At 39.7% G+C, this 27,161-nt stretch overlaps 1 protein-coding gene across 1 annotated transcript in view; it reads left to right on the top strand.

Annotated features, from left to right (window-relative positions):
• The first annotated feature begins 13,932 nt into the window (after positions 1 to 13,932).
• Positions 13,933 to 27,161, top strand: part of CAVIN2 (caveolae associated protein 2) — a 42,431-nt gene continuing 29,202 nt past the window's right edge. Inside the window, exon 1 of the mRNA XM_044075209.1 lies at positions 13,933 to 14,677. Coding sequence (XP_043931144.1) covers positions 14,195 to 14,677 — 483 coding nt within the window. The 5' untranslated portion in view covers positions 13,933 to 14,194. The remainder of the gene's footprint in view (positions 14,678 to 27,161) is intronic.

Genomic DNA, 27,161 nt, shown 5'->3' with positions numbered 1-27,161 from the left:
CACACAGTATCACGGTTGACAGTATTGAGTTTAAAACCCCTACCTATCTATTTTTTGTACTACAGTGTTACGCAGTTATCTCATGCGCCATGGAGCTTATAGGGTTAAAGAGGGTCCCAATGTACTTCTAAGGTGAAATACATCATCAGCCCTTGTAAAGTATGGCAATGGGAAGTGTACTGGGTGGGAAAGGGCTCAAAATACTTTAATCTACAAACATACATGCACTTATACACACACAGACTTGCCAGAACTGAGATTAGAACCCCTGCCTCTCTAGTTATTTGTACTATACTGTTATAGAGTTATCACATGCACCATATAGCTTATAGGGCTGAAGGCTGTCCAAAGGTACTTCTAAGATGAATGGCATCAGCAGCCCTTGCCTCCCTCCTGCTTACAGGTAACTTTTTTTCATGTTTTCTTTTCTTTTTTACATATTTGAAGTTTTATAACTTCGAACATATGGGTTCAACTATATGGCATTTGAAGTTGTAAAATTTCAATAACTAATATAAATCCGTTATTTGTACTACACTGTTATGTACACATTATTGCACATGCCATGGAGCTTATAGGGCTGAGGGCTGTCCAAAGGCACGTCTAAGGTGAATGACATCAGCAGTCCTTGTAAAATAGGGTAATGGTAAGTGTACTCGGTGGGAAAGGCCTCAAAATATTTTAATTTACAAGCATACACACTACAAACACTTATACTCACATTTACTAGAACTGAGATCAGAACCTCTGCCTATCTAGTTATTTGTATTATACTGCTATGTAGTTATTGCACATGCCATGGAGCTTATAGAGTGGAATGCTGTCCAAAGGTACTTTTAAGGTGAATGACATCAGCAGCCATTGTAAAGTAAGACAATGGGAAGTGTACTGGCTGGGAATGGTCTAAAAATCTTTAACCTACAAACACACACACACTTACATTTGCCAGGACTCAGATTAGAACTACTACTTATCTAGTTATTTGTACTATAGTGGCACACAGTTATCGCATGGGGCACAGAGCTTATAAAACTGACAAGTGTCTAAAGGTACTTCTAAGGTAATGACATCAGCAGATCTTGTACAGTAGGGCAATGGGATGTGTACTGAGTGGGAAAGGTCTCATAATACTTTAACCTACAAATGCACACAAAGGCGAGTGATGTGATATTACAACCCCTACCTCAGTACTATTATACAATGGAGCTCACCTTCATGGTGACACGTGACTGGTTACAACTGGTATGCAACTGTCCACAGCAGGACATGACTCTATGCCTTTCAGCGTATCCCTGTCTATGACACACTTACTGTGTGTGCCTCCTGTCTCTCTCTCTCTCTCTATCACTGTCTGTCTCTCTCTTTGCCAAGTTTATGTGTGTGTATGCTTGAAATATTGTTATATGTTGCCCATATATATGTCTCTGTATCACATGCAACAGATATATCACATGTGGGCCGCCTACCACTAGCTGAGGGTAATCCTGTCTGATGGGTGTGGGTAGAGACAGTTAAGGTGTACATAGACTTATGTCAAATACATATATGCACAATACAGTTATATACTCTGATGTGGGTTTAGACATGGGCTGTAATTTAAGTGTAGGAGGATGCCCAGTATGACCTTTTATAGTAAGAGAGGGATTGTATTCTAGAGATAGTTGTACTCCGGTCCGGGGTTTTCTGTGATACAGCCATACCTCTCAATCTGTTAGTGCAAGAAATCTGGAGATAGCCTGCCAAAATGGGGGGGCAATGGCCCAAACATAGGGAGATACTGAAAATATTGTTCTTATTAATCTAGAAAGTTGTTTTAGCAGACATTTTCTGACATATATGGCATCTGACACTGAAATGTATTGTGTCATTACTGACTGACAGAAATCCTCAGATCATCACAGTGATTTACCTGAGAAATACAAGATGTATGATGCACAGACCGAAATTATGAGCCAAACTATAGACATTTTCACCCAATCCGGCCAGTTGAGAAGTGTGGCTATACCCGATTGGCTGATGAAGCTGTGTAAACAGTCCAGCACTTCAGTGATATGCTGTCTGGAGATCTCCTGCTTGTGTGGTATTCTTCTTAACTGAAACGTCATATCCTGGTGTGGGTCAGAGTGCATTCTACTGAGCAAAGATGTCCATTGTATGTGTGGTATATTCCACATAGCACTGTGATTTCCAGGTATGTCAGGGGCAGAGCAATATAAAGTAATGTGGTGAGCCACTGGCAGACATTTGTTTATAGGTTGATAGGTTGATATGAGGTTACTAGGCTATTGCCCTTGAAGCCCTTATAACCCTCATAGATGAGAGTGTAGCCCATGTTAAGACATGTCAGTATCCAGAGCCCCTGTCCAGCAGGGACACAGGTGGCATCACAGGACTGTATTTTCTGTTTCCAATGCACTTATACAGGGAGCACTTCACAAGGGGTATTGAGGCACCCGGCTTGATGTGGACAGGGAGTGTATTCCACAGATGGGGGAGTCTGTTGGACATGTATCTGTCACACCAACAAGCCCTATTGATAGCATAGATGCTGTGCCTACAGGTTGATTAAGTGGACCTTGACTTCCAGATGTGCAACAGTTCCATCAAGGCAGGGTCTGGACTGCTTTGTATGCCAGACAGAAGTCACCTCTGAGGCGTCTGTATGGAACTGAGTAGAGGGACAGTGCTGTTAGACTATTTGTGTAGGGTAGGTGTTTAGGGTCCTGGATTCTCCTGGTGAGGAACCTCTGTGGTCTCTCCAGCTGCTGCATGTGCTTTGTGAGGTACATGCCAAAGGGGTTGTTGTACAAAATAATTGGCCTTATAAGCTTAGAATACATGAATCTTATGACCTCTTTGTCCCTGGATGAGATACCCTTATTTTTGAGTTGGCCCACCTATGAAGCTTTCTGTACAAAGGAAGCAACATGGTGCTCAGACTTCAGGTTGCTATCAACCTGGGTGGTCAAATGCCTTACTACTGATTGTGAATGTAAGACATTGTTGTTAATGTGATAATAGATGGAGACATCAGTCTCCGTGAAGGGGATGATGATACATCTGCAGGCATTCAGCTTGAGGCCATGTTTCTGTCAGCAGCCATTTGTTTTGGTGAGACCCTGTTGTAGGACGTCCACATCACTTTGGGTATTGATGACTGTTCCCAGCTTGCAGTCATCTGTCAACTTGGTGAGCCATAGCCCTGTGTTTTTAGCCTGCACCTCAGGGAAGTATATCCCATATACCAGAGGCCCCCAAACTGATCCCTGAGGTATGACACTCATTACGGGTGTACTGCTTGAGTTGGCTACCCCTATTATGACTATGTGGATTCTATCAATGAACCAGTTTGCTACCCATCTGGTAACATAAGGCTTGCTGCCTAGTTAACAGAGTTCATGTACTATGGCCAAGTGGGAATAGTGTGCAAGGCTTTGGCCAAGTCAAGGTGGCTGGAGTGCACCATCTTCCCCTCATTCATGGCTTTTCTGGCTGCCTCAGGGAAGTCATCCAGTGTTCACTGACATACCTCCCCTTGAGAAAGGCAGACTGTGTGGGGTCAAGTATTTGGAGTTTGCCAATGTCCCTGTTAATGAGGTCCATGATAATCCATTGCATAGCATTGCAGATCAGGCTAGTTAGGCTGCTGGGTCTTTAATTTCATGGATCAGCAAACACTCCACCTTGGTGTAAAGGGATGACAGTGGCTGTCCACCACTCGGCTGTGACAAAGGCAGTACTCAGGCTTTGGTTGCGCAGGGTGTGTAATGGTGCTGCAAGTTCATGCCTGGGTTCATGTAGGTTGCAGATGGGATGTATTTAGGTCCCGTGGAGGCTGTCTTCTTGGCTTTAATAGGGCAGAGATGCCCTGTTCCCTGATAAGGGTTGTGTGGTCAGGTACTGGAAATGTCCTGTTTTCCTGATGGTGGGCAGAGGGGAGACATTTCTGCTGAATATGCCAACCATTAGATCGGCTATATCTACAGCAGTTGTGTATGTGATGTCCTTGACCACCAGTTCTGCAGAGGTCTGGGAGCTTCCTTTGGGAATGCAGATATATGTGAGGAAGGCCTTATGATTATCTGTCTTAGATGTGGATAATTTGGACTCAGAATTGCCTTTAGAAGATTTCACTGGTGTTATTTGTTTGTTCAGGCTATGGGGTGATTACTTCCAGTTGTGCACCTGCTCCTTCTCGGTCCTGGACAGCAATGTTATCCTTTTGTTATATAATTCCTTTACAGCAGATGTTTGCAGACAGGTTTACTCTCCCTTGTGGGCAAAGATGTTGTCCTGAGAGGTATTCCTGATTCCATGCATCCCTCTCTCTCTCTCATATATATATATATATATATATATATATATATATAGATATATATATATATATATATATATATATATATATATATATATATATATATATATATATGCTGGCATAGTACTTTTGTGTACATTTGGACATTGATGTCTGTTCCTCCAGTGGGGTAGGGGGCTGTTCAGCTTTTTATACCATCCCTCTGGTGGTTGTGATCAGCTTAGGAGACATTTTCATTTTACCATGGCTAGAGGGGGGTCAGGAGAGCTGGTGATATCGAACGTGAACGCTTTTTTGCCGGATCTTGCCAGGGAGGATTATACCATATGAGTGCTGCAGTGGTTAATCATGTTGGTTACTGCCAAGTCTGACATATGTGTCACATCTTGTGGGGGTATCAAGTAGCTGTCCTAAGGATTTAGCATTGATAAGATGGAGGAATCTCTGTGCATTTCAGTTCTGGAATGGTTGTTTTTTCCAATCAATGGTTGGATAAAATAAGTCAGCCAGGATCAGGGTAATGGACTGAATCTTGATAGATTTGTAAAGGGCTAGATATGTGGGGTCGGTATCCTGAGTCAGATATGTTGGCCTGTAGCTACCTATAATTTGCACAGGGGTCTTGTCAATGGTTGACTGCACTTGGAGTGTCTTGTGTGTGTCAGACTGTTTGACCAGCCTGGAGGTTTGTGTCTGCCTAATATATAATTATATTCCACCTACTTTGGCTTTGCTGCCCACATTTTGGGGTCTGGCTGTGTGATAGGATGAGTGATCAGGTAAGGAATGGGTTGCTCTCTGCAGCTGTGGCCCAGGTTGCTGTGAGTGCACAAATGTCACCATCTTACAGGGTTACAAATGCTTGCAATGAGTGCATTCTCCTGTTTAGACTCCTAGCGTTTAGCTGCATGACCTTTAATTTGTGTTTTGTTGAGTGTTTTATGTTGGTAGTATTGACCCCATGACATTCCCTAAAAAGTCACTATGGGAGAGGCAAGGGCCTATGCCAGAGGCCTGAAGGCCAAGTGAGACAGATGCAGGCCATCTGTAACAAAGCAGTGTGGTCTGTCTATCATATGTTTCCAGGCTGCCAGGCAGTGGATTCCCCTGGGATGACACCCGTAAGTAAGCCAATTGTTACTGATAATCATTTCCTGTTTGTATTGAGCCATAACTCCAGGTGATGGTAGAATGCTTCTTAAGCCTAGAGACATACCTGCATGGGACAAATATTCAGCAAGCTGAATCATGTCTGTCTTCCTATAGTCGAGGGAGGTATATCTGATGTGGTTCACACCATCATGGACTAGGCCAGATTGATAACAGTACCTGTTGTGGAGTGACTTGAGTGCATGTGTAATATGGTAAATTCTGGCACCTGACTAACAAGAAAGCATGACTTTCTCCTTATCCAGCCTGGTGAGAGGCATATCTGTGTGTCTCACAATGGAGTCTCCTATGAGTAATATGTTGGGTTTATGGTAATGCCTTAGTGGTTATGGGTCACTGGTGTGTGGACTATTCATGTTCTGTGGTGTGTATGTTTGTGGAGTTCTTATGTGTTTTTGCCTCTTAGGTGTCCTTTGTTTGTGTTTTTATTTTGTTGAGGACCTCCACGTACATGGGTGTGTGTTGTGTAGTTGTGGGTGATGTTTACTGATTATATACACTGCAGGTAACCTATGTTACTTCACAATTTGTTCTGGTGTGCACATACTCCATTTGGCTAGTGGTTCCCCTTTCCCTTATGAGTGTCTCTTTGTCCTTCTGTACTCCAGTCACAGGCTTTGCCCACAGTGACTGCTGTTATGTATTCATATTTCTGGTGTGAACGGGGAAGACTCCACAGAAAAGCACAAACATTTTAACCACACACAAGGCAAGGTTGGAGCTGTAGTTGACCAACAGTTTAATGCACCACAAAATAAAATAAAAGAAACATAAGCGCTTTCGTTATATAAAATACATAACTTCATCAGATAAAAGCCAACATTCAAATAGGCACATATATATGACTTGCATTATCACATGACAAACACCAATTAATGAATTAAAGCAACAATGTATAAAAATGTATAAAAACAGTTAAAAACACACATATCCACTAGTAAAAATATATATATATATATATATATATATATATATATATATACATATATATATATATATATATATATATATATATATATATATATATACATATACATATATATATATATATATATATATATATATATATATACATATACATATATATATATATATATATACATATACATATATATATATATATATATATATATATATATATATATATATATCTGTTTATGAAAATAATGCATAAATATGAAAAAAACACATTTTAAAACCAACTAAAATATATAAATATGTGTGCATAAGTCCATTAGCACATATTTGTGTGTATAAATCTATACTATCTCAGTTCTTCCTTCATTTTTAAAACACATCCTATAGATGCAATTTCATTTAAGCCTGGGAACCCCACTGCATCCAGGTGCAGAATCCAATAAAACTCACGGTTCTCCAAGAACAATTGCCAGGGACCACCTCTTGTATTATTTTGCACACTATGTGTGTTAAAAATGAAGGCAGAACTGAGATAATATATATTTATACACACATATATGTGCTAATGGACTCATACACACATATTTATATATTTTTATTTGGTTTTAAAATATGCGTTTTTTCATATTTATGCATTATTTTCATAAACATATATATATATATATATATATATATATATATATATATATTTTTTTTTTTTTTTTCTGGGGAATTTACTAGTGGATATATGTGTTTTTAACTGTTTTTTTTTTCATTTTTATACATTGTTGTTTTAATTCATTAATTGGTGTTTGTCATGTGATAACGCATGTCATATATATATGTGCCTATTTCTATGTTGGCTTTTATCTGATGAAGTTATGTATTTTTTATAACACAAGTGCTTATGTTTCTTTTATTTTATTTTGTGGTGCAATAAACTGTTGGTAAACTACAGCTCCAACCATGCCTTGTGTGAGTGGGGATGAAGCTGTAACATCACACACAGGGTTATGGACTTCACACCTTTGAGTGTACCTATTTAGCATGTTGTCCATAATTGCACCTCTACATCTGCTTTGGTCCTCAGATGGTTTGTGTTGCCATGTTATTATGAGACTACATGTTGGCCCTAGCTGTCAACCTGTCACAGACTGACATCTGCAAGGCCCATATATGACAGTCTGACATAGGCTCACACCTGGGGACAGGGTGTTAATAATGCTTTGCCAAACACAGACAGTTGGAAGACCGGTTTGGTATTTGCTTGCTTTTCTTATGGGTATGACATCTGCTTCTCCACTGTCTGCCATTGATGTTTTTACATGAACCTTTCATGTTTTGCAAATAGTTTGGCAGGCAAATGCAATGTTAGGACAAGCAGAACAGATATATGAGGCATCCTTGTAGTCCTTCTGTGACAGCCTGTCATTCCAGGGGTATGGATGGTGGCCAGTGACTTGTTTCCAGTGGTGACACAATAAGGTAGCACCCATTTATAACCTGGCAGTACATTGACTTGCAGGTACCTGCCGTCCTACTAGGCACCATACCTCTCAACATCTTACAGCCAGAAATCTGGACAAAGCCTTAAATAATTGGGGGAAAAGGCCCGAAAATAGAGGCAAGTTTTAAATATTATTGCCCCTACAAATTTAGATAGTTGATACAATAACAGGTTTTGCATTAGCATGCATTTTTCTAAAGGGTATGAAGTCTGAAACTAAGATCTGTCATTATTTTCTGACTTTAGTCTTTATTTTCTGACTTTAGTCTTTTATGGTTTGCCAGCAATTTGCCAGAAAGCCAATATTTCATGAAAAACAGACCAAACATATGATGCAAAAATCTGGGCATTCTGCAAAAATCTGTACAGTCGACAGTTATGCTAGGCACTGTGTAGGTTACTCTGAGCTGTGTACTTTCCATATGTGTGGCCCCATGTCCCTGACTTGTCCAGCTTTCCTGCAGTAATAGATATTGACTTCTGGACAGTGTGTACAATGCCTAACATAAGTGTAGCTGACATGCAAAATAGTTGGCACAGAAAGCCTTGGAACATGGACCCTATCATCTTCTGTTCTGTACCTAGGCCACTAAACAACAACAGCCAAGAGTAAGTGCTGCCCATACTGATACCTGACAGTATTAACCATGCATATACATAGCTCATTGACCTCTGCATATTGTGGACATGCAACAAGTTATCAAGTTGATTGGAACAGCCCTGGGAATGTGTACTCTGCTGCTATTACACTACAAACATAAATGTTGCTGCGTTTCTATGGGAACATGGGTGTGTTGTGGGCATACCTGTCAACTGTACACATTTGCACAGACTGTGCAGATGTTGACTTTACATTTTGGTTCCATTTAGCATAGTATTGTGCCTGTTTTGTAGAATACTGGCATATCATTACAGACCAAAGGTTAGAAAGTAATGGCAGACATTTGAGCTTCAGATTTCTTACCCTTCAAGGACTTAATGCAACTGCAAGACCTACTGTGATATCAGTGTGTAAGTCTGTAAGAGGAATATTTTATCATTGTCCCTATTTGTGGGCCTTTGTCAGACATTTCTTTATGGTTTTCTATGGCTGACTTGCTGGGAGAGGCTGAGGGCTGAGTATAGGACCCCAACATTGACATCCATGCATGTGGTCTATGACCCCCCAGTTTGTTAGGCCCACACATACACTGCAGTGAGTTTTATCACCTAGAGGGCTACTGCATACTCTGAGGAAGCTAGTATTGGGCGGACATTTCCTGTTGTCCCACATAGCTGTCAGTTGCCTGCTGCTATCCTGGTAGGCCACCCCATTCCCTGGCATACATGCAGTGAAACCTTTGATATGCTACCAAAACGTACTACTCCATTCATTTATTGTTAAGAAGAGTGACTTACCTTGTGCCTGCAGCAGTTGTGAGGATGCTGCTTGAGGGCTGACTCTGTTGGATGCTCGCAGTGCACAGTCTATACATGGTAAGGTACAGGTAGTGTGATGTGTGTGGCATCCATTTTACTGTGTGTGCAAGTCAGAGAGAGGTGTCAGTCCCTGGGTCCCTACGGTGTCAGTATATGTGCTATGCATTGCCTCTTTGCCAAGGCTAGGGTATACTGGGTACACCTACATCTGCCTACAGGGGCAGGCTTAGGGGGTTCCTCCTCTGAGTCCCCTGTGCCTGTGGGGACCTTGTTAATGGTGGGAGCTGTCTACCCCTTTCCCTGTGATGTTCCTGCCACAGCTGTTTCTGCCAGATCATATTTTGTAGCATGGCACATACTATGAACTTGTGTGCACATGTGGTGGAGAGTACTGCAGGGCTCCACCAGATATGTCAAGGCAGCAGAACTGTGACTTGACATCCCAAGCACATGCTCTACAATGTTCCTAGTTTGTGCATGTGCCTCATTATGGCATTCTTCAGTGGGTGTGTGTGCATTTCTGATGAGTGTTATCATCCACAGTTCCAGTGCATAGGACATAGACACAAGATGGCCATATGGGATGTCCCCCCTGGAAAATGCCTGGTACAGTTGTGAGGCATGCCTGATGTGGGAGTTGTGATAACTGCCATGGCTGCAAGCACACACATTCATGATAATGCCCTGGGCATTGCACATGACCTGGCAATTGGAGTGATAGCTCTTGCAGTTGATGTACACTCTATCGTCTTCACCGGGTGGTGCTTTGATGTGGATGTGAGTGCAGTCTATGGCATCCAGTACCTCTGGATACTGTGCTCCATGGTGGAAGAGATGCATATTGCTGGTCCTCGCCTCAGGGGTGCTGTGGAAATAAATGTGCTCACTGACATGTCTTAGCATGACATCCAGGAACTGGTGGAGTATCCTGGATATAGATGCCTGTGAGACCCCTTATGATGTCCCCAGTAGATCTTTGGAAAGTACCTGTAGCTAGTATTCTTAAGGCTGCACATATCTTGGTTTCAACTGGGATGGGTTCCCTTCTGTTGGCTCTGGGTCTGAGGTGAGGCTGGCAGAGCTCGGTGACTTGCTGTAGTATGTCTCTGTCCACCCTGTAGTGCTCTAGTATCTCCAGCTCATGTAGCCCCTGAAAGGTTACCCTGGGTCTGAGCACTCTCTCCCTTCTCAATCTGGGCCGGTTGTCACCACCATCCTCATCACCACCCTCAGTCTGAAGCATGTAGATATGTAGCAAATCAGCAGTAGCCCCTGTCATTTTGTCAGTTAAAATTCCTAAGTGTGTGCTCCAATGGTGAAGAGTTTGTGGGAAAAACCAGACTGAAGGGTGTTTGTGCTGCAGATGCTGCCTGTGTGATTGGCTGACTATGATACATTCCAGCAGCCAGCTATATTATTGATGGCTTTGAACTGGCCACTGTGAGTGGCAGAGGCCTTATTAGTGAATTGTACTTGATTGACTTTATTCTGATATTTCCCCCTTTTTTATAACATTTCCTCTCCTTTTAAGCCCCACGGCCACCTGCCAGCTCTATGAATGATGGCTTTGAATAGACCAGTGTGAGTGTCAGAGGCCTTATTGCTTATTTGTAGTTGAAGGCCTTTATTCTGCTATTTCCTTTCCACCCCCATTTCCTCCTTTTTTAAGGCCAGCAGTGTGCGGCGCAACCTTTTTCAGCTATTGTAAACATTGCTGAGAAGAAAGGGCCCTCCCTTGGACATGAACACGCTCAGCATTTCTTAAACCAGCTAAGCACAGCTAAGCAACCTCAGACACACCCCTTGCTTAGCTTTGCTTAGCTGAGAGCAAATAGAAGCCACAGAGCTCCAATGCGCTTACACCAAGCATGGCACACCCCTTTTTCATGTCAGCTGCTTCTTCTGCTTACACGCATTATAGCTCCTACACAGTTAGTTACCTGCAGACACGGTCTCCCATTTTACTATTCAGTAAATTTAGCTAATTTTGATACCCCCTACTGGCTTATACCCTAGTTACACCACTACACCGGAGTCTATGTCCTTAGCAACCACTGCTACCTGTCATTGTTATGAGTCTGCATACTGCCCAGTAAAATGGCAGAATTAATGGTTTACATTTAATCGCCTTTTTAATACTTTTTTCAATTTCTGCATGATCGCATTTGATTTTTGCAATTTTGAAACACTTTGTCATGCCAATGGCCATAGTTTTGGCCATTGACATGCCTAATGAACATAATACATGCTTTACTTTAAGCTGTCATGCACCCATTTTTATTTTTGCAGAAATGTATGTGGTTACTAACCACATACATTTCTGCTGCAGACACACCTCTAACACAGATACCTGTCTGCTTACTGGATCACAAATTCACCTCATTTGCATGGTTTTCACCAGCAAATGAGGTGGTTTGCATTATTCCATTGCATCTGTGCCAGAATAGTGCTGGGAGGCTTGTGCATGCTCCCAGCTTTGTTTACTGGATTGCACAAGTTCCGGACTCTGTGCTCGAGGCATGACACTATGCTGACATGGTATGTCGGGTTTATTGAATCCTGGCCATTGTCTAAAACTCAATATCAAAGAATGAACATAGCATCTTTCAGAAAGACGGCCACCCCAGCAAACTGCTACATTGACAATAAACCCCTACAGGTAGACTCAGAAGTCAGGGAATTGGGATAAATGTAGACAGTGATTTCCAATTTGGCCATCATTTGTCTACTGTAGTGAGTAAATCATTTTATGCTGCACAACTTATACGTAAGGGTATAGCATCTAGATTCAAACATATCACCATTCCATTGTACTCTGCTCTCATAAGATCAATAATTGAGTAGAATGCCACCTTCAGTATGTACCTGGCAAGGTACAAACCTTGGCAAGGTAACAACTGAGGAGTCCACAGAGATCCCTTATCAATTGAAAACATGGTGTGGAAAACAAGCCCTATGCAGACCACCTAAAGGTCTTGTCCTTATATTCAATCTTCTGCAGGCTGCTGAGAGGTGACCTGTGAACTAGCCTTCACAGCATTCACCCTAATGCACCTGTTGCACATCCATAAAACATCTGTCAAACAAATAACACCAGAAATAACCAATCCACAAACCTAAACATTGACTGCAACATAAATATGGCATGCTGAAGAAATAGGTATGTTTTTCAGCAATGCCCCCTTTCTCTGGAATAGGCTTTCTATTCATGTAAAACAGAGTTCATCCCTGCACATATTCAAGCAAACCTTGGATCACTGAATGGGGAACCGTAAATACAAATATACATCTCAGGGAGAGGCAGCTTGTAAATGCTTGGCCAGCCATGCCAGAGAGTATATATCCAAACAAAATTCTTAGGAACCAATGCCTATCAAATTTTATTGGGAAACATGGTTAGGCTTAAAAAGGCCCCTTGGGTCAATAGTCTTGTATTCTGCTATGATAATATGAAAAAATTAAAGAGTGCATTTTGAGAAGTGAATCTTGTCGTCCATGTCAAGAATGCATAATTAAGGATTATGATCAGAGATCCAATCATAACTTTTTGTAGTGCATGGAGTTTTAAGCACTCTTTATACTTAGTTACAGAAAAAAAAAGTGTATATTGTTTTACCAGCTTTGAAAGCTGGTAAAGTCCTCAGCGACCACTATCAAATAGACAATAGCATAGTACCAGTCAGTTTATTTTTCTACCATTTGTACAGTGGGTGGGATAAGGGATCAAAAGTAAGGAGAGTTTTAAATAGTGCTCTAACTCAGTTAAAATTGTAATTGAACAACATGCTATGCTTTGTTATCCATTTATCAACAACAAGAACTGTGAAACTCTTTCTGGAACTTTTGACTGACGTGATCAGGGCAAAAATATTTCATGAACTCAGGGACAGTTGACAGGCATACACATCAAGCAGAAATTAACCTGTTTTTACTTCTGCCACTGTCATTTACTGATCAGCACTGTCAGAACTTACTGGCTACTAAGACATGGTATTAGCAAGTGTTAAGTTTTAAGCACCTTTCTAATAGCTGCTAATATCAGGTCTTGCTCTACCTTAGATTTTTCCCAATATTGGAGTGAAATCACAGCATTTCATGTACTACACACAATCACACACACACAAACACATACACACACACCCACACACACACACACACACACACACACACACACACACACACACACACACACACACACATGCAAAACATATTTACATGTTTATGGATTCAGTTGCTTATCTTTTTCCAAGCATTTATTTTTCTCTATAGTCATACACTGCTTTCTATAATGAAAAGGCAGATCAGTTTTCAAAAGTAGGGTTGTGTTTACAGAACTGCAATACATTTTGAAATCCAGTTTTTACAGCTGTAGTAGCAAAAAATGCAACAAGCAAGTGAGAAAAAAATCCATGGAATGTTAGATAATGTATGTGAAAAAAGGATACATCTGTATCAGGTCACGCATGATACTAAGTTTATGCTCTGCTGTTAACAAGAGAGATGATGGCTTCAGGCCATTGTATGTGGTTTACTTTGCCTGAATGAGGTCATCCTGGAAAAATTAACTGTACAAAAAAGGCATGTCAGTTTAGAAGAAAGGGTCTTTCTGCTGTGCATCTAGGGAGGATCTAAAGTCTGAACTGCTTCGTAAGGAGCAACTTGTATGTAGTTCACAACTTTACCTCCCACTGGGTGGAGTGTAGCCTTTAAGAGAAGTTGGAATGCAGTTGTTTTTTGAAGTTTACAGACGCCTCTACACACTGTGGACTGATTCTGTTGAAAGGGAGGGACCAGACTGTATTTCTAGAAACTGTTAGAGCTGCTGTCTGTGTGGAATAACAGCTTTAAGGAAAAAGGGAAGGTTGGGATCCTTTTAGAACACTATCATGGGTGAAGACGCAGTACAGGCAGAGAAAAGCAGCAATGATGCTGAGAAAAATTCTGTGCCAGAGACACAGGAATTGGTGGTTCCAAGTCCAAGTCCAGTCCAGCCTCCAGTTCCAAATCAAGTCTCCAATAATTCAAAGCTCGAGGGGACACAAGTACATTCAATCACAATTTTAACCCTCCTGGACAAATTGGTGAGCATGCTGGATTCTGTGCAGGAGAAGCAGCAGAAGATGGAACAGTATCAGGTGGACATGGAGAGCTCAGTGAAAGGTATCGAGAATGACATTACCAAGCTCTCCAAGGCCCACAACTCTACCAGCAACACGGTTACAAAGCTTCTGGAAAAATCACTTAAGGTGAGCGTCAACATGAAAGAGGTACGACAGCATATGGAAAAACAAGCTTCACAGGTCAAAAAGCTGGAAGACAACCATAACTATATGATGAACAGGAACAACTTTAAAGTTCTGATCTTCCAGGTTAGTTTTGTACAATTCCATTGGCACTGTGATTTACATTCCATAATAACTAATCTATAGTTTTCTATATAATAATAACATTAGGGTAGTTTTCTCAATTTTCTCAATAAGGTACCTGACAGCTGAAAGCTTAAGTTAAACCATTCTGTTTTTAGTTTTATGCTCACTCACTTCAGTCAACAGAGTAGTAAAGCATCCTCTAGCTGATCTAGGGAAAAAAAACTGATTGTACTAACAGAGTCTATATATACAACTTAAAAACAAGTGCAGTCGTTTGCAAAACTAAGTACTACATTTCTATAAGAAATGTTGCTGAACTTCAAAAATGGTGTTAAAAATGTGACATGCAATAGTTTCATTTGATAAGCTTGATCCCCGTGTGATATGTAGTACAGGCTGGCATTCAAAAAGGATCAGTGCGCCTGATTTGCTGCTAATGGAAACAAAAGAAGTGCTATACCATGTACATTATGACTGAGCAAACAACAACTCACTTTACCTTCCTCTAGCAGTTTTATGATATATGATACGGGAATATTTTTGACAATGCGTACAAAAGTATTCCCTAACTGGGCCAGAAAACAGGTTTCTAGCTCAATGTGTTTATTAAAATGGCATGTAGGGCTTTTGAACTGAATGCTTTCTATACTCATGTTGACACCCATCAGGTTTTAATAATTGCTACAAGTGACTGTATCCATTCTGCATCACAGTTAAAAAATGGCTGCAGCCTCCCATATAACTGTACAGGGGTGGGGTGATTTGTTTCCATGTGGCATTCCAGTATCCCAGAGATTTATGCACATTCACTTGTAGTATGTCTCAAAAGTGCAAAAATTCAGGAATGTTTCAACTTCCAAGTGTTAAATGCCATACGTTCCCAGGGTCAAAGAGCAAACTAACTGTCAGGATTCTCATTAAAGCATACAGACTTGATATAGAGTACTGCAGACTGACCACACCCTTTCTTTTCATACACTTCACATTTATGGCTTCACTCCTTAGACTGTGGCTGGTATCCATTAAACTGCCTCCCACATCTGTATGTATTCCATTAGTTACTGCTATATATGGTTTAGACAGCAGACATAGTTGTTTTTATTCATTTAATAATGTAAATTTGTTTAAGTGAATGGAGTTAGCCTAAGAGGCAGAACACGAGAGCATTGGCTTCACTTTATCAACAAGCCGATATGAATAACTACCCTTACAAAGTCTTTCCTCCCTTAAGCATTATGTAGTGTTTGCTTACAGAACAGTGCCCCCATCCCCACCCTTTCCCTGCTTTGTGCTACAAGTATGGGCATATCTTCAAAGACACAACTCCCATTCCAGCAGAGGCCATGCAGCTGTGGAATGCATACTTAGGAAAACTTACACAAAAAGTTATCCAGAACAGTTACTCTGAACCTTTGACTTTTATGAGTTCTTCTTTTGTTTCTTGTCTTTTTTTTTTCACAGCTGAATACTTCATATGCAAAATATAGAAGCAGGAAGATTGTGTCACACAGAATTGGCAGGATGGGATTTTTTCATTCCTGCAAACTTCTAATGACACTGTGAAAGAGAGTGAGAACGATATTTTCAGTTGTGCCTTTCATAAACAAGTCTCAAATGCCAAGCATCATTGGCTGTTAACTTACCTGCAGCAACTGCCAAAATCAGTCCAGAAAATTAAAGCCAAATTGCAAAGGAAAACAAGATTGGCGCCAAACACTTCTACTGCGTGGAACATGATTTTTCATGGCATGCTGGTGACCCACTCTATAAAATTAATTCACCAAACTGTCATAAAACAGATAATCTCACACCTGATCATACTACAGTGTGATTCTTACATCCATGCAAATTGTTTTCTCAGAAAGCTATTTGGGCAAAAACATCTACATAATGATATTCCTTTTTTTTTTTTTTTTGGTGATATCATAAGTGATGTAAGATTTTAAAGCATAATTTATTATGTCAGGAAATATGTTTTTTGGACATAGAACATTGGCTTTGATGACTTCATGACTGCTGTTCTTTTGGTCTGCATCACTTCCCAAATCTCTGGTTAAACAGTTCTCTTTGTGAAGATGGCCTTTTTTATCAGCAGAGGGCACCAATGATGTACATGTAAATTGCCTGCATCCCCCCAACCCCTGCCATAACTGTGTGTACTGTTTAAAATGACCAACCCACAGAAAGGATAATTACTGAAAAAAATATGTTAATGTTTATGTTTTAAACTTCTGGAAACCTTACAATTAGAAAGTGTTAGAAAATGGCCTAGTCAATGACCACATAGAGTAGTGGCCAAGAATTGCTTCTCGCTGTCTGGTGAGTCACTGTCCACTAACCTGGGTACACTGGAGATAAGAAGACGGGCAAAAGTAGAAACCTTGATGGTGAGTTGATGTGAAAAGACTGTAAGGAAGACAATGTCGCAAAACAGCAGCAACTCATGTACCTCTTCATATGTATGTCCAAGGCTAGTACAGACATGATGTTCAAACATCAGCCATTTGAACAGACTCAGCTGCTTTCTCTGGAGTGATGTGACCTGTTTTCTGGTGGCAGTATTTGTCTTAAGAAGCCATTTTGTAATGTGCCTAGATGGTACTCCCATTTTGGTCAATGGAGACTTCCTCTCAGTGTCACTGCCTGCGTAAACATGCAGTTAATGCCATTCTCTTCTTTCTTCAGCTCGTCACTCTCTTGCTACTCCTTTCCATTTGCCTGGCCCAGTGCCATCTCACATTATCACTATCACCTCTGGTCCTGTCATTCTTTGCTGCTCCCTGCCAACTGTAACTCCTACAGTTTAAAAATTTGCCTTGGATAATATTTAAACTCCACCAGGACCCATCCTTACACTAAGGTTGCATAGGCTAGACATGGTAACTCAGGTGGATGTTTAAGATCCAGGGGCACTTACTGAAAAGAGTAGGATAATCGCCCCAGTATACTGCACACATTTCCCTGACTGTATAAATGTCACCTCAACTCCCTCCTCAAAATTTTTGGTACAGTCCTCGTGGGACTAACCCATTCAAGAAAAGTAAATTAATAAATAACAAGGAGTAAACAAAGGGAAAAAATGCCTATGTGTCATAGCAAGATAAACCGTGTCTCCTTCTTTCTGACTGAAGGGAAAAAAGTTATTGAGTTCAGCAAGACAGTCTATTGTTTAACATTTACTTTAATGGGGTTTTGTACAGATGTCTGAAGTTGAATTAGTTTTAGTGGGCTTCACCACAAAAATTCCAGTGCATCTTTTAGACAATGAAGAGCTTTGCATTGGGAACCCTCCAGTCCCACTCACACTGGGGAAGAACCTGACATCCCTTAACTAAATATAATTTATTCTTTTGTAAGACCTGAATGTGGGCTATGTCTGCCTAAGAGATTTTGACGATATCTTAACAATTCAGCATAATGTGTTCAGTGGGCCCCTCATCATCAAATATATATTTCCCTGCTCTAGCTTCCAGTGTACCTCTAAGGAACAAACTAGTCATGTCTGTTTTCCCTGATGTACACTCCTCAACTATTTTTTGCCTGTCTTAAACTGCAGCAAATAAAAATGTGCATTTTAGCAAAGAGATTGCCTTGGTTGTCATACTACCAACTCATAACCATAGCTGGCTCATCCAATGCCAAGCAGTTTACTACAGTTATCATACTCCCACTCAAAGCCATACTGGTTTATCTAGTGCCTGGTGCCTGTCACAAATCTGGCATCCCACTTACTCATCTCTTCAGCTGAAGAGCAAAGTAATAAAAAAAAGAACTTTAATTACAGCAAGCTGATTACTACGTGCTGCATAGATCAGTAGATTACCAAACAAGAAACTCTCAAGTGCTAAAGTACATTCACAAATGCCCGTATAGAAAAGAATGCAAGAACTGCATTTCTCAATCGAGCCACCTAACACCTTGTGCCTAAGCAGGCTGCCACGTTCTGAATGTGGTACTGTAACAAAGACCCATCAGCAACTGACACTTGCACCTCCAGCACCTTGTACCCAGGACATCTGCTCCATTAACTCCACCCTGGCTATGTTTCTTTTGGTGGGCTAGTCCTCACTCCATTTTCAGCCACAACACTGGCCAGTTAGGCATGCAAAAAATTAAACGGATAGATACAGTTCTGTGGTACTGTACAATTCAATGAGTGTAACAGGTTCTTTTACAGAACAACATGTCTAATGTAAGGAAGGTACTATTAAAAGACATAGTGATTGCTATAATTATTTGATAATGTACAATTTAAAGACAGTGTGTGATTTTCATAGTACATTCTTTAGGATACAATTACATTATAAAATGTCATTTTAGCACTAGCATCATACCTTGTTTAACACACATGAAGAACTCCAGTAGGCTAGAAAATTCTGGGATTTCTTAGTTTTAATTGAAATGCTGCTGACTCTGTATAACTAGTTATCTGAATACATGTACTTTATATGGTCATTTCTAATTCACTTCATTTTAAAGTTGTGTTATTTATTTAGTCTACTTGTATCAGAAAATATGTTCCTCATTATCTCCTACCTTGCCGGTCCTTTGTTCTTTGCTTTCCTTAGCCTAGATTCCTTTAAAGAGGCAGAAGCTAATTATAGCCCCTTCCCCCAAAGTGTACATCTTCTGTCTGGGTGCAGCTGATTGGCTACTGTGTTTTGCTGAGGCCATATACTAGGTATCCAATAGGTTTTCACCTTGACTTAGCTCCTAGTTGTAAGTACTTCAACAGCATTGACAACTGATATAGATGGATGTTCTGAGTTTTGGTGCATGCCTGTAAATGCCTGTAAATCTAACTCCTGAGTTACCTGTGTTAATGATATTAAGTCCACTACCACTGATCACCATAGCTCTCAAATAATCACGGGCATAGTTCAACAGAATCAGGGACAAACCCAGAAAAAATCAAGGACAATCAGTGACATTTGTAAAATATTAATACTATTAACCTGAGACATTAGCAGAATAAAAGAATGTTAATTGTTATTCGTTTTGTGAAATAAAAGAAATCTATAATTCTTACTTACTGCCATTATTAATTGAGTATAATTCACCACCTTTCCTCCAAGAGTCACCAGTTTTAGGAGGGATTAAGAGGGACAGAGCTAAATTTTGGAGTCAAAATCAGGGACTTCCCTGGAAATCAGAGACAATTGAGAGGTATAATCTCCACCATGGAGCAGTCATGAGTCAGAATGCTTCATCCTCTCTAGTCCTTTTCAAAGCTGCAGTATTCACTATAACATTGTCATTCCCCATGTCTTAACTTTCCTTTAAAGCGATTTCTTGGAATCCGGATAATTATTCACAATGCCAAATCTCAGAGTGGACTTGTTAGTGTTTCCCAGATTCAACCATAGCAAGACAAAATATGTTAGTCAAAGGTTTAACTCAACAAAAGCCACAAAAAAAAAAAAAAAAAAAAAAAAAAAAGATTTCAGATACAGTAGGTTGCAAGCTCTCCACAAACCCTCATGTGGATGGTTAACACCTCCTATACACACACACACATATATATATATAGATATCTATACATATATATATATATATATATATATATATATATATATATATATATATATATATATATATATATATATGTATATATATATGTATACATATATGCATAACCATGGAGAAAAGCCCACTTACATAAAATATGTATAAAATCACTGCTGGTGTACAAACAGAAACTACTTAAGGAATGAAAAGCAATCAGGGAACTCAACACTAGGGAATATAGTTCAACAAATATATCTTGTCCTATCTATACTCAACTAAATGTAGGAAAACTCTTGTTAGCACAAAAAAGGACATCATGACATGTACTTAAAACTGTATTTATTCTGTGTTAATGTTGTCGAGCTAACTGGGAAACAGATTCCTTTTCCAAGACTGACCCAGAAGCTCCAGTTCCATGGATAGACCTGAAGTGCACAAAATAAAAGGCAGCGCAGTGGTGCAGCAGTTAGCGTTGTCACCTCAGAGCAAGAGATTCTCCAGTTTGATTCTCAGCTGGGGTCCCTTCTATGCAGAGTCTGCATGTCCTTACATTTGTGTGGGTTTCCTCTGGTGCTCCAGTTTCCTTCCACATTCCAAAGATGTGCCTGGAGCATTTCTCCCTAGGCCTCTGCTGAAAATGGGCTGTGTTCTAGATGGACTTTCCAAGTAAACAATTGTTAAAATAAAAATAAAATCTGTAGTTGTAGGAATTAAGCCTAGGTCTGCTGTACATAACTTCATTAGACTTATTTTCTTGTTAATTATAATATTTTGCCAATTATGTAATAGAATAGTGAGTCTGCTCAGACAGGACTGGTTATTAAGACTTGCATATTTTTATGATAAAGTTTAAACCAATGAAAGCCTGAAGAGTAGGACCATTCTACGCCAGTGTCTACAATCTGTACAGCTGAACACATCTCATGTGTAATGTGGTCATATTCTTAAATATATTGAAGAAATTATCATCACTCCTGTCCAACAGGCGATACTTGTGACATTTTCCAATGCTTGGCAATACATATTCTAGCTGCATGTAGGAGTTTTGTTGCTCATGTGTACAGCTCTAGGTATCAGTAACTTATATTACATTAAATAACACATTTGTTTATCCATACTGAAGCTTTCCAATCATCTGACACAATAAGCAGGGAAGGGCACTTGTAAACTATATGTGCCCACATTCCTTTGCAGTATCTACAGTATGTGAACTTGTTCTGGAGATTAAAGTAGACTTCCTCTTATCTGGCCTCTCTTTAACTGGCCACCAAATTTCTGCTGTAGCCCTAGCAAAAGACAACAGAGAAGAACACCTCCTCCTCTGGGCTAAATAATGACAGACATTTGAGTTTTAGACTTCATATTCATAAGAAAAATGCATACTAATCAAATCCTGTTATTTAATTTGATTCATAACCTACAAATGCTATTCTGTATGCTTTTTCTGATTAACTAGCCATTCGTTTATCCAGCCTAAGGTCCGGTCCCAGTGAGACTGGTTAAGAGGGAGTCTACTGTAGTTTGGACAGATGATTAGGAGAACAGAATGATCCATAATGAAATTTCAATGAGTAAGTTCTTCATTACGGTATTTAAGTTGTTTTGTGGCATTTCTTCAGTATGAGATCAGCTCAGAATCACTAATTTATTTTGCTTAATAATAATGTCAGTTTCAGTAAAGTGGTCTGGCATCATTTATATATTTATTATTAATGGGTAAGCAGACCCTTTTCTACCCCTTCACAGAGGGTCTATATTAGATCAGCGAATGCTTAAACAAGCGAACGCTGATTGATCGACCTTATTTAAGTGAATGTTCAAAATATCAAAGCAACAGAAACCCAAATTGTTTCCTAGGAAAATAATTCGGTTGTCCGTTTCTGTTGTTTCGGTATTTTCAGTGCTGTGGTGGAAAGTTATGGGTCGGATTCAGGTAAGTGTGTGATTGTGTGGATGTGAGTGTTAGGGTGGATTAGGTGAATTAGGGTTAGGGCACGGGTTATGTATGTGCGCGATTGTGTAGACGTGAGGATTAGGGTGGGTTTAGGTGAGTTAGGGTTAGGGAGTGGGTGAGGTGAATGTGCGATAGTGACGGACCTTAGGGTTAGGGTTTGGGTTAAGGTAAGTGGATAGTTAGTGGTGTGTGCATAGTTTAGTGTAGGGTTAGGTGTCAGATTTTAGGTGTATGTGTGTGGATTTCTGTTTGTTTGGTGTGCTTGTGTTGTGTGTATGTGTTTTGGATCAGCGATTTTTTCCCTAGGAAAAAAATCACTGATCTGACAGTTCAAGATTGTAAGGTTTCGCTTACATAAGGTCGATCAATCAGCGTTTGCTTTTTTAATATAGACCCTTCACAGAGCACAATACCAAGGTTACATGCAATTTATGTGCTATAGCCAAACAGGCATCATATTTTTGTGAGGAAACCAGAAAAGAGAAAGAAGATCAACACAGATGCAGGAAGAATGTGCAAACTCTACTCAGACAGTGGGTGGAGGATAGTATTGAACCCCCAGCCATGGAGCTCCAAGGCCAAGATATTTTCTTTGAAAAATGCAAACTCTGCTTAGACATTGGGTGTAGATCAGTAATAGAACCCCAGACCATGGAGCTGCAAGGCCAAGATATTATCTTTGATAGACCATGTTGACTCTTGCTCGTTCTTCCTTTGGACCTTTTAAAGTTCAGTTTGCTCTCTTGCAGGTCAACAGCTCAGGGTTTTCCTTTCTGGTAGCCTCTTGAGAAGTAGATGTCTCTGCTTCTTCTGCTAAAATTGGGACATGGATCTCAGTATCCCACTCTGTTCTCCTAAGAATGGTAATTCTAATTATTAGAGAACCCATCTACTTGTTCCTTCTGCTGGTTAAAGTCTAAATTTGAGGCTTGGAAATCAACTTTCTCATGCTATTTATACTGCTGTCACAGTTTTGCTTGGCAGGGATTATTATGTTCTTTTTTTTATATATTTTTTATTCTTCTTTGCCTGCATTTCCACCTGGGTTTGGAGTCGGATACAAAACTTTTTCACTACTCGTTTGCTTTCATTTTTTTGTCCAGTACCCTATGTCTAATCCTCATACTTCTTTAGTTCAATTTGGCACCTGTTGCTCATTTTCAATATCTAACAGGGTTAAAGTGTTATCTTTCTCCTGTATTCTCATTCACAGTTTTACACCCGAGGATCTAATTAGTATTAACACTGGACCATACCTCCCACATAATTTATTACTGGAAACAATGGATGCATTTGTTACAGTGGTATTGGATCCCATTTGGTCTTTATTCTTAGGCTGAGCTTCAGGAATATAGGCTATACATTCACCCTCCCACTGCCTCTACAGGTCCTTAAAATGGCCAAAGTATTTGTCAATGATCAGGTAATAGGAAAAGCATGGTACCACAACCACAGCACAAATCACTTTCCCAAAAGCTGTTTTGATCTCCACTGAGACTACAGGGTACCTCTTCTTATCCATGTGAATACTAACATCCATACAACTTCAGAAAATCAGGTTTTTGTTTGCAGATAAACTGTCCCTTAGTAAGGGATAGCATAGTATTGGAATCTAAAAGTCCCTGAAATTATTTTTCATCTATTAATATGGCACATTATTTTTTTTTAATTTTAGTGACAGAACCTTATTAAAAGGCAATGAAGACTCCAGTAGTTGTTCTGTCAAACTCCATTGACTCTAGGTTATTTACTTTCCTGTCATCATTTGCATCAGGATTTCTTTCATTGTTTATATTATTACAGAGCTTCACTATGTGTACATCCCCCCCACACACACATTATCTTTCTCTCTCTCTCTCTATATATATATATATATATATATATATATATATATATGCATGTATATTATACTTAAACGTACAGAAAGAGAAAATGTATTACACCAGTTGCATTAGCTACAGGTCTGAATACAAATCTATAAAAAAATAAGAAAGACAAAAAAATAAGTAGCAAACCATACTCTATCTCTCTCTTAAGAGATTTAAAAAAGTGTTGAACAGGATTTTCTTGAGTTAAAAAAAAAGTATAGTTTTCAGTTCCCAGTGAGGATATTCTATGTTAAATGCAGATATTATGTTGATGACACTGGTATACACAAGGAGTAGTAAATATATAAACAGTAAACTTGGCATACTGTTCTTTACATGCAGATATACAAAACATACCCACAGAGGTACCAAAACCTAAGCAGAAGAACCTTGGGTCAAGTAATATAATATCCAGCAGACATTACGGAAAAAATATGGATAGAAGGGAATGAGTGTGGGAGAAGGTGGCAGGGTGTACAGTTCAGAAACAGAGGAGGTGAACAGGAAGGTGAAGAGAGTAGATGGTAGGAATTACAAACACTAACAATGGAATACAATTTGTGAGAGTGTGAGATAGTAATGTGACTGAATGTAGGAGAATGGTCATGTAGTTATCTTAGCACTGGGTAGGAATATTAATACGTGATGAGTTGCAAGTTCAAATGAATGAGAGATAAGCTAGACTGGGAAAGTACAGATAAACTTGTGATGTATCTAAACCAGCTATAAATAGCTCTGTTAGAAAAACATCAATGCTGGTCGAGACTGGAGAGGTGATCTAAGTAACATACCATGAACAGGGAAAGAAGTGCTCAAGTGTATGTCCTTTGGTTGCACCATGGGCAAGTGTGTCTGTGCAGAACAAAAAAAAACACATACTTTAAATGATTTCCTTGAGAGACACTTTATAGACCATAAATGCAAATATAGTTTTGGTCCAACTTGCATTTATTCACCTTGAAGAGGAGTAAAGAATAAGTGTCAATGATACAGTGATTATACAGATGTATAAGCAGAAACAAAACAAGAAAGAAAGAAAGAAAGAAAGAAAAACAAACTAATGCTTTTGAGATCTTAAATACAGTTTTCACCCTTCCTCCCTTATATACTTTTTCTGTTTCTGTTCTTCTATACACAGATGAGATAGACTAATGAAACAGGCAAGCCACGGGTCAGAGCATGTACAGATGGTAGATTTTGACTGCTAAAAGAAAGGGTAACATCTTTTTTATAGTACATCTAGTGATGAAATGCAGACTCATAATAAGTCACTGCCTGACAGCACACAGACACACTCATCAAATAAATATACCATTCCATTCCATGACCAGGTCCTCCACTGTCCATATGAGTGTGGGAGAAGGTGGCAGGGTGTACAGTTCAGAAACAGAGGAGGTGAACAGGAAGGTGAAGAGAGTAGATGGTAGGAATTACAAACACTAACAATGGAATACAATTTGTGAGAGTGTGAGATAGTAATGTGACTGAATGTAGGAGAATGGTCATGTAGTTATCTTAGCACTGGGTAGGAATACTAATACGTGATGAGTTGCAAGTTCAAATGAATGAGAGATAAGCTAGACTGGGAAAGTACAGATAAACTTGTGATGTATCTAAACCAGCTATAAATAGCTCTGTTAGAAAAACATCAATGCTGGTCGAGACTGGAGAGGTGATCTAAGTAACATACCATGAACAGGGAAAGAAGTGCTCAAGTGTATGTCCTTTGGTTGCACCATGGGCAAGTGTGTCTGTGCAGAACAAAAAAAAGCACATACTTTAAATGATTTCCTTGAGAGACACTTTATAGACCATAAATGCAAATATAGTTTTGGTCCAACTTGCATTTATTCACCTTGAAGAGGAGTAAAGAATAAGTGTCAATGATACAGTGATTATACAGATGTATAAGCAGAAACAAAACAAGAAAGAAAGAAAGAAAGAAAAACAAACTAATGCTTTTGAGATCTTAAATACAGTTTTCACCCTTCCTCCCTTATATACTTTTTCTGTTTCTGTTCTTCTATACACAGATGAGATAGACTAATGAAACAGGCAAGCCACGGGTCAGAGCATGTACAGATGGTAGATTTTGACTGCTAAAAGAAAGGGTAACATCTTTTTTATAGTACATCTAGTGATGAAATGCAGACTCATAATAAGTCACTGCCTGACAGCACACAGACACACTCATCAAATAAATATACCATTCCATTCCATGACCAGGTCCTCCACTGTCCATACTGTTGATTTAACTCTGGTCACCTGAATTGTTTTTGGAGTTTTATTCACCTATGCCAATAGTGCTGTATGAATCCCTGCCAAAACATGTTTTGCTGATCTTTTAAATTGCCTGTATTTATGCTGTATGCACGCAGTATGTAAGCAAGTGTGTGTGTGTGTGTGTGTGTGTGTGTGTGTGTGTGTGTGTGTGTGTGTGTGTGTGTGTGTGTGCCCTGAATAGACAGACATAATTTCCCAAACAGCTTGCTGGTATGGGTTCTGACTCCTTTATACAAACATAAATACGATGAAGAATGATTCCATTAAATTGTCCAGTACATTTTTAATTTACTTTATTGACCAGGCTAGTCATGCTAGGTCTCTTTTCAGGAGAGACTGGAGGTGGTATTGTTACTACTTAGGGAAATTTGACCGGGGCATCAGGAAACTTCCCTTGCTTTTTTCAATAGGTGATTTTACGTCCACCTGAGCTACCACCAACTCAGGCAGATGGGCCCTTGGTTTAACATCTCATTTGTGGGATGACACAATCAGGAGTGCAGCATCCCCTTCTCCACTTATGTTACACTGCAATGTCAGCAACTGATCTACCTAGTCTGGGAATAGAATGCACATCCTTGTGCACCATGGTTAAGTGTGCTACTGTTGTACCACTGACAGTGCATATTAAATTTAAATGTTTAAATAAACTTGTCTGACTGTGCTGTCAGTAAAGCTGAGGACGAAGTGTAACATAAATACTCCATAATCATTAAATACTTAGTACAAGGTCCAATGTCATCACAAGGAATACTGTCTTCCATACTATTCTATATATAGGTTCATAGGTTCATAGGTAGGTACTAGGCTATCTGCCCGAGGGCATTTATAAGCCTAGCCAGAGTGTGTCAGCTTTCGCCGCTCCATTGAT

The sequence above is a fragment of the Protopterus annectens genome, chromosome 6.part0 (assembly GCF_019279795.1).
Source record: "Protopterus annectens isolate FY-2018-M chromosome 6.part0, PAN1.0, whole genome shotgun sequence".
Classification (NCBI taxonomy): domain Eukaryota; kingdom Metazoa; phylum Chordata; order Ceratodontiformes; family Protopteridae; genus Protopterus; species Protopterus annectens.
Note: the sequence above shows the minus strand (reverse complement) of the source record. Positions and strands in the feature narration are given on the sequence as shown.